At 39.6% G+C, this 8,497-nt stretch overlaps 1 protein-coding gene across 1 annotated transcript; it reads right to left on the reverse strand.

Moving 5' to 3' along the window:
• Positions 1 to 483: 483 nt before the first annotated feature.
• Positions 484 to 7,894, reverse strand: MRPS30 (mitochondrial ribosomal protein S30). The gene is made up of 5 exons (XM_027101144.1): positions 7,289 to 7,894; positions 5,757 to 5,902; positions 4,923 to 5,028; positions 3,542 to 3,718; positions 484 to 1,492 (listed from the first exon to the last, which is right to left on the reverse strand). The coding sequence occupies exons 1-5, from the start codon at positions 7,878 to 7,880 to the stop codon at positions 1,203 to 1,205; spliced, it is 1,311 nt and encodes a 436-aa protein (XP_026956945.1). The 5' UTR covers positions 7,881 to 7,894; the 3' UTR covers positions 484 to 1,202.
• Between the last annotated feature and the right edge of the window lie 603 nt (positions 7,895 to 8,497).

Below are 8,497 nucleotides of genomic sequence, written 5' to 3' on the forward strand. Positions count from 1 at the left end.
AGTTTCCCAATCTTTGGGATAGAACAAATGAAACTAGCAGAACTATATTAATGTTACTTCTAAGCTCTAAGGAAACTAAGTTGCATAGAATTCATCAGTTATATCATTAATCATCTGTGAAAACTTATTAAAGTCATTTTAACTCCTCTGTGCCAGTTTCCTATATGTGCCAAATACTGTTCATGTTTTGAAGGGGTTTGTGTAGGGTTTTGAAACTCTATACGATATTATTATAAAAAAATAAAAAGAAAAAATATAACAAAACATCTAAATATTCTCAAGCATTGAATTGTCTTTATATTACTTTTAAAACCATAGAAAACTGAGCAGGACCCCCATATCCCCTGCCTCTTGTTTGTAGAAAAGCTTCAGCCTCCAAGGCCTTCCCTGAGTTCCAAACAGCAAATTTAGTCAGAGAAATGAGACAATGCAGAAACAAAGGAAAATAGTCAAGCAAGACAAAATAATAGTTTAGCCATAAAACAACGTCAAAGACCTTTAGTTCCTCCTTGAGGGCTATAGATAATATTCTGAGCCATACACTTTAGTTGTTTTATAGATAGTAAAATTCTCACCAGGTAGAAAAGGTTAACTACATGCTGACCACAAGCACATACACCCCAGCCAGGTTGGAACCAGAAGGCTGATTAATGTTGACTCCCAAAATACCACCTGGTTATCTCATTACCAACCAGTCAGGAGACTGTCCACAAGCTTATCAGGCACCCTGCTTCCCCCTTCCCTAGCATGAAAGAAGCTAGAATTCTACCCTGAATTAAAATAATTCTTTAGGATGTTAGTCCGCCATCTTGGCTCACTGGCTTTCCAAATGACGTCATTTTTCCTTACGCCAACACCTTGTCTCTCAAATTACTGGCCTGTCATGCAGTGAGTGGTATGCAGCAAGTAGTATGAGCTTACACACACAGTTAATACCAGGTATTGATGATTGCTCAATTAGTCTCATCAGTTAGTCACATATAAGTAAAATTATTTTTAATCGACATACTATATCTAAAATTAAATCCTTTAGTGATGTATTTTGAGCCAAATGAAAGGTCTAATCAGAGGTTAACGTAAGAAATATTTGCCTGAAAATCAGTACATTTAATATTTGACAGAAGTCTCATTATTAAAATTCCTTTTATTGTTCCTTCAGTGAAATTTAAGTATTCCCAAAGTCTCAAATCAAATGTTTTTTCTTAGTTTACCAACAGCTGTGATTTGTCTTCTTTTGGTCCATTCAGTAGGAAGTGAACTATCTGAAGTAAAACATCATCATTAAAACCTTTCACATTATTATCTTCGATTGTTTCATAAAGAGGCTTACTTTGTGTCCCCCAACATATGTTTTTACGAGGGTTATTTTGATCAGCTTGTGCAGTCAGCGCCAAAGTGTTTAACTGGTAGCAGAAAAAGGAGAAGTATTTTCCATCTGTGATCACACCCTGGGAGACAAAAGGTCGAGTAACGTCTGCTTCACTCCAGAATCCTGCAGAAGAAAGTTATGCTGAAACTTACATACAGAATATATTTTACCAAAAAAAACACATACATTAGAGGATATAAAATACCTCCTAAAACCTATATATTTTACCTACCAAATTCCTAAAGATATCGAAGTTTTCCCTATCTTCTCCATTCTAATCCTATATTCCATTTCTGCATCAAGAACTATTTCCTTCCCTCTACTATCCCCAAAGTTCAGGATACACCTTTTCAACAACTTTGGACTTCATCAGCTTTCAACCTTAACTCACTTCATCTAAGAAGAGCAGCAAGCTCTATCTATGCAGATCTCTCCTACATCTGGTACTAACCACATGATTACTCACAGCCTCAAATATGTTCAAATTTTCCTTATACCAGCAGCATCTAACACCCAATAACCATTACGGCCATTTACTTCACCAAATCTACCAAAAAAAACGCCCTTCAGAAAAAAACTTGACTTTCTAAGAACTTCAACCATGTAATTAGATGAATTCTGTGTCTTAATTTATAATTCAAAATTGATTTTATGAGTTGCTTTCATTTTGCCTAGTGTATTTTACGTCATCATAAGGTTCCAGGATATCTTAATACCTTTACTACTCAAGTTTTCTGGCTGCTTCTTGTTCCAGGCTAACTGGCTTTAATACTTTTAAATCCAACTGCCAGGGCCAAGGAGTAACTTATAAATTTTGCCACACATATTTTATATCAGCTTTAATGAAGATAGCCAATAAATAGTATTGTTAAAATATAGAATTATACTGTGAAAAGAATTACTTTATCTTTTATGAATGAACAATACCATTCTAGTATCTTCAAGAAAGTTTCCTTCTACTTTTTCTGATTCTGTCTACTCCTATTCCTACTTTATCCATTTATTTCTATTACAAAAACGTAAGTCAACAATTGTGAGTGTAAGGTTAAAAAATATATATATATATATACATGTGTGTGTATACATATATGTGTGTGTGTGTGTGTGTATATATATATATATATATATATATAAAGGAAAAGGTGAGCCTGGCAGCAATTAAATCTGTATTAAAATTCCTCACGGATGCTTATATAGGAGTAATCTAGGTATATACTGTATTGTAACAAAATCCAAATGCTTCACAATGGGCTGGCTCTAAAAGTCCTCCATGGCATGCCTCCAGCTTCCTCTCTCTCACCTCCTATCGCTTTCCATTCTCCCCCTCCCTTTCTTCATCAGCCTTCATGCTGTTCCTTCAACACTTCAAGTCCGTTCCTAGCTCAGAGTTACTTGCCATTCCTTTTGCCTAGAAGTGTCCTTCTCCCAGGTTTGTGCAAAGGTAGCTCCTCACCATTCAGGTCTCTGTTCAGATGTCATTTTTTTAGAGACCTCCCCTGAATTAACTCTGTTTAAATAGATTCTGCCCCACGCCTCATTTATACCTGTAACCTATGAATCATTCTACCCCTCATCTAGTATAGTCTCTCCAGAGTAACACCACTAGCTAAAAATACTACATGTTTATTATCTTTTACTCTCCTTACTATAACATAAGCTCCAGGAGAGCAGGATCTGTCTCTCTCACTCAACACTGTATCTCCAAGGCCAACAGCACCTGGTATGTAAAAACCATAAGCCATTAACTGAATGAACAGTCTCCTAACTCACACCCTAGATATGGCCTTCAAAGAAGTTATATATCATAACTGTGATTTAATCTAAAATTTAATCCATGAAAACATTTCATATTCTAGTTTCAGAAAGCTGCTGTCATCTACAGAGCTGACTCAGTTAGGTGGTCTTTGAAATGCTTGAGAACATCATCAGAAAAAAATACATTCACACAAAAATGGTCAAAGTAAACGATCAGAGTAACTACCAAAGTGCCACTTACCAACTACAAATGTAAAATATTTAATTATGGACTTTAAAACAACTGCATTTTGTGCCAATGCAAAAGCTTTCAAAATGTGAAGATTCAGCCTACATTTTAACCCAAGGAAAACAATTTGATCTATTAAATTCTTAAAATGTCTTCCAATAACTATAATGCCATAAAACTAGTTTTACCTTGATACATAGCCTGTGCTCCGGTCCAAGCAAAAAGGCTTGCAATAGCATTAGCTCTAAAAACAACTTCTATCTGATCAGCACAGTTTTGTTTCAAGAGCCTTTCCCTTTTTAATTTGTCAGGTAGCAGATGAAACTGGGTATGTCCATAACAGTGTGGATCTGCTGTCTTTGTGCCTGAAGAGCAAAATAAAAACATTTCAGATGAAATAAACAAGTAGAATATCTGCAGCACATGTCCTCAGTATTTGGTTCAAGGCTATCTGTCTCCTCTACTCATTATGTGATCAGCATTCAAAATACACAAACGGAAAGCTTGGCTTACTTATTTATTTTATTGATTACAATAAATTTCATCTGAAAGTACAATCTGCTAGCTATCATCGGCTCACTATGATATAGGATAAGTCAAAAGAATATATGCAAAATTTATTTAAAATTCCCTATTATTTCAGTTTTCTCAAACTCCTCGGTCATCACTAGGAGCTTTGTTATTCTGCTGGTCATAATCACCAAAGGATACAAACGCTTCATGACTTTAAAAACTTCCTCTATAATGCTGAAATTCTTGGTTTTAGTGGTAAAGTCTTTTCAACCAAAAGTTCCCCATAATTCACTCTCTAAGACCACAGTGACTGAGAAGGGACTGATAAAACAGTTCTGGAGGACCAGCAGAAAGCTGCTTTCTTAAAAATCTTCCTCAATCAGCTAGGAATTAATAAACAAAGAAAAAACAGCCATAGTATAAGCTGCATGAGCACAGAGATCAGGCCTTATTAATTTTTATACTCCTGATGGTTATCAGTGTGTGGCACAAATGGGAGGCTTTTGTTAAAAAAAAAGCCAATCACTACCTCAAATCCAGTTCTTATCTGTTTACTTTTGAAAAAACACAAATTACTTTTCTATATAAATAATAAATCAACAAAGCCTAATAAACATAACTATTTGTTAAATACTGTTAATTCAGTAGAAACAAGTAAAATTTTAAATGGCAAGCTGAAAGAATATTTTCTTTCCAATTTTCATGCGAACTGCAACCTGAGATGAATTACATTGCTTATAGACTATCTGAACCTCTTGGTCATCAAGAATTAATTATGGGGCTTCCCTGGTGGTGCAGTGGTTGAGAGTCCGCCTGCCGATGCAGGGGACACGGGTTCGTGCCCCAGTCCCGGAAGATCCCACATGCCGCGCAGCGGCTAGGCTCGTGAGCCGTGGCCGCTGAGCCTGCGCATCCGGAGCCTGTGCTCCGCAGCGGGAGAGGCCACAACAGTGAGAGGCCCGCGTACCACAAAAAAATAAATAAATAAATAAAAGAATTAATTATGCAAATTTGCACAGGACACTTTGAACTCATTTATTAAAAGAGGAAACTTACCAATAAATATGGTATTTTCATATTGCCGTTTGAATAATGGAAGTTTGTCTGGCTTACAATTCATAACTGGGATTTCTACAGGTACAGAATAATCCAGCGGCACAAACTTAAAGAAAAAGTCATAAGTGAATTCACAGCAACACTACCATATGTTTTAGTCACATTCTTAATAGATTTAAAAATCTTAAAAATGAGATTTTACAAAATGATTTAACACTACCATCTAGTGATGGGCCATATCCAGCCAGCCACCTGTTTTTCTAAAGTTTTATTGGAACACAGTCATGCAAATTCATTTACCTACGGTACACGGCTGCTGTTACATGTTAAGAAGTGGGAATGCAACAGAGACTTACGACGCTCAAGGCCTAAAATACTTACTATCTGGACCTCTGCAGAAGAAATGTGCCAACCACTGACATGGACATACAGATGATACTCAAAACACACTTGTTTTCTCCAAAAGAAGTGTATACACATAAGATGACCAGCTTATAGCAGTAAAAATGCCTTGATTTATAATTAGGTAGGGTACTTTACCGTAAATTACGATCATAAACTATTATCAGTATTTTCATTAAAAAAAAAGATTTGTGTGGTCCTAAAAACTGAGGACTTAATAACCCCACTTAAAACGATTATTTGACCTCTGCAAAATATATATACTATAGCAAGTTAAAAAGCTGAAAAAGAATTATAGCTGAGATATATTCCAAATACACTTGAAAGAAAAGGGTTCTATCCAAAACTTTTTATCCTACGTAGCCCATTACCTAGCCTGCTATAACACTTCCTCCTCAACTGTCAACAGAAACATATGCAATAAATCTTTACCTCAGGTAGTTGTTTGGATATTCGAATCTGGTTGTGTGGTTTATCATTTATTTGGTATCTCAAAGCATCAACTCGACCTTTCCGATGACCATGAGAAATAATTTCTTCACCACGCAACCAGTAGAAGTGAACTGGGCGTTTACAGTCTATCAAAAGATATTCAAAAAATTTTATATGATAATTTAGATGAATTTAGTTATTGTAAGCACACCAAACTGCAATACAGAACTCAAGAATGACTGTGCTAGCTGAAAATACATCAAAAATCACTCTTTGATGTAAGATATAGAGTCTGGATTATGTAATAATTTAACTTAAACAATCACAACTTTAAAATAACGCTCAAACCTTTATTGTCTACTTGTGCCACACTACACTAAGCATTGTAACCAAAGAGGTTTCTCAGTTAAGGACAAACATAAAATAAAACTAACAGCAGCATCATTCACCAGAAATAAAAAGTTTATTAAGAGTCAGAGCTGTCTTATGAATTACTAATTCAATCTTCACAATAACTCTCAAAGGTATGTATAGTTGTTATCTCCATTATACAGAAGAGGAACCTGGGTTTTGACGAGATTGTCAACTTTCCCAGGCCATCAATCATGAGCAAAGTCTGTGACACTTCTCTCAAGACCACTTCATTCCCAACTGGGATGAAAGAAACAAGAACACTACAAGACTCAGCTGAGCACACACCTACAGTCACAGTAACGTTAATTCAATAGATATTTATTAAGATACCTACTGGGTGGCTGATATAAAATGATGAACACGTCAGAAACACTGATTTTTAAAACTGTCTATCCATTAATTATTTTTCATGCCTGCATGTAACAGTAAAACAGAAGTTGCTGATTGTTTACTGGGAACCCAGAATGGCTGGGTTTGAAGCCCGTCCTCCAAATCTACCAGCTGTAGCCTCTTTAACTAGATACATTTTACGTTTCTGTACCTTGGATCTGTTTGTTTTTTCATTTATAAAACAATGCTGCCTACTGTAAAGTTACTGTGAGGATTAAATTTGGCACATATAAAATTTAGAACAGGGCCAGGTACATAGAGAGTACCGAATACACGTTTAGGTATTTTAATCAATATCGCCTTTAATCTTAACAGTTCTATCTATGACCAAGTAGTACTATTATCGTATTCTCATCTTGAAAATGAGAAAAACTAGGTCAAAATCGGTTTATAAACTAACATAAGGTCAGTAAGTTTTTGATGGAAGAGCTAAAAGGCAACCCCAGGCCTGTCCCGCTCTCCAGGAGCCCCTTTTCTTAACCAACACTTGTCTGGACCTTCACAAAGCAGTCCTGGAGGGCTCAGGCTACTTAGCCTAGGGTTGTACAGTGAGTAGGTGGCAGCACATGCACGAGAACCCAGTCTCCGGACGCTGTCGCCAGCCAGGAGCGAAAGGACTGAGAAAAAAACTGACCAAGCAGAAAGAAGGAAGAGGGGGCAAATCTGGCGCAGAGAGGTCCCCTACCATCCCCACCACCCCCGCCCGAAGTGGCGGGCCCGAGGCTCACCGAGGGCGGCGTTAGCCAGGGCCGGATTGCGAGCGCTGAGCAGGCCCGTGAGGGAGGCAACCAGCTGGTCCAAGAAAGGCGAGGTGATGGCCTCACGTTCCAGGTAAAGAGGCACACGCTTCTTGCGCCGCAGAAAGAAGTGCTCCTGCAGTAGGCAATCACAGGCGGCGTCGCGCAGGGCCACTACGTCCAGAGCCGGCGCGGGCTCGGTATCGGGCCTGGCAGGCGGCGGCGGCGGCAGGCCCGATAGGAACACCGTCTTGGTAAAGCTCTGGTACCAGCGGTCGGCGTTCAGGGCGAAGGTCTGCGGGTAAACTACGTACTTCATGAACTGCATCTTGGTGAGGATTCGCAGCTTCTCGTCTACCGACTTGGCCGCGTGCACCGTGGCCTGCCATCGCTCCACTCGCCGCTGCCGTGCCGCCTTACTGTCGGCAGTCAGAGAGGCTACGACCGGCGGGTAGCGCGCGACTGGGGCTGCCGCGACATCTGGGCCGGTCACTTCGGGAGCCTTGACGGCGGCCTCGGCCGCGGTGTGCAGTGACAGCCCTGAACCACGGAGCACAAGCCTCCAGCACCTGGCCGCCGCCATGTTTGCTGGGGTTCCCGACCCAGAGGTCAACTTCAGCAGTTGGCCCCGCCTTCTTGCCGTAATAACCAATCGGAAAGCGGAATCTGAGGCAGGCTAGGGGAGGACGATTCTCAGTGGGCTTGAGAAATCTTACGTCATTATTTCTTAGCCAATCAGGTAGCTTCTGCAACTTAAGTTTATCTTGAACCGAAGAGGTTGTTGCTGAAAGGAAGAGCTCGCGCGCCAATAGGTTTTCCACGGATGTGTCGGGGAGGAGTGAAACTTTTAAATAGGAGATGCTGCCTGTTAGAACCAGGGCAAACTTTTTGCCAGAAACCCTTTAGGAGTACTCTGCACCGAAACCTCTGGCCCTTGGCTAAATTTACTGGTTTCATTTATGGATATCACATCACTTTTCTATTTTAGTTCTTGGGGTCGAGTCCTGTTATTGAAAATACTGTTCTAACATGTTTTGTGATACATGCTTTTTTTTTTTTTTGGCGGTACGCGGGCGTCTCACCGTTGTGGCCTCTCCCGTTGCGGAGCAAGGCTCCGGACGCGCAGGCTCAGCGGCCATGGCTCACGGGCCCAGCCGCTCCGCGGCATGTGGGATCTTCCCGGACCGGGGCACGAACCCG

Source organism: Aethalodelphis obliquidens, unplaced genomic scaffold (genome assembly GCF_003676395.1).
Source record: "Aethalodelphis obliquidens isolate GAN/ISIS:26980383/991018 unplaced genomic scaffold, ASM367639v1 scaffold4, whole genome shotgun sequence".
NCBI classification, from domain to species: domain Eukaryota; kingdom Metazoa; phylum Chordata; class Mammalia; order Artiodactyla; family Delphinidae; genus Aethalodelphis; species Aethalodelphis obliquidens.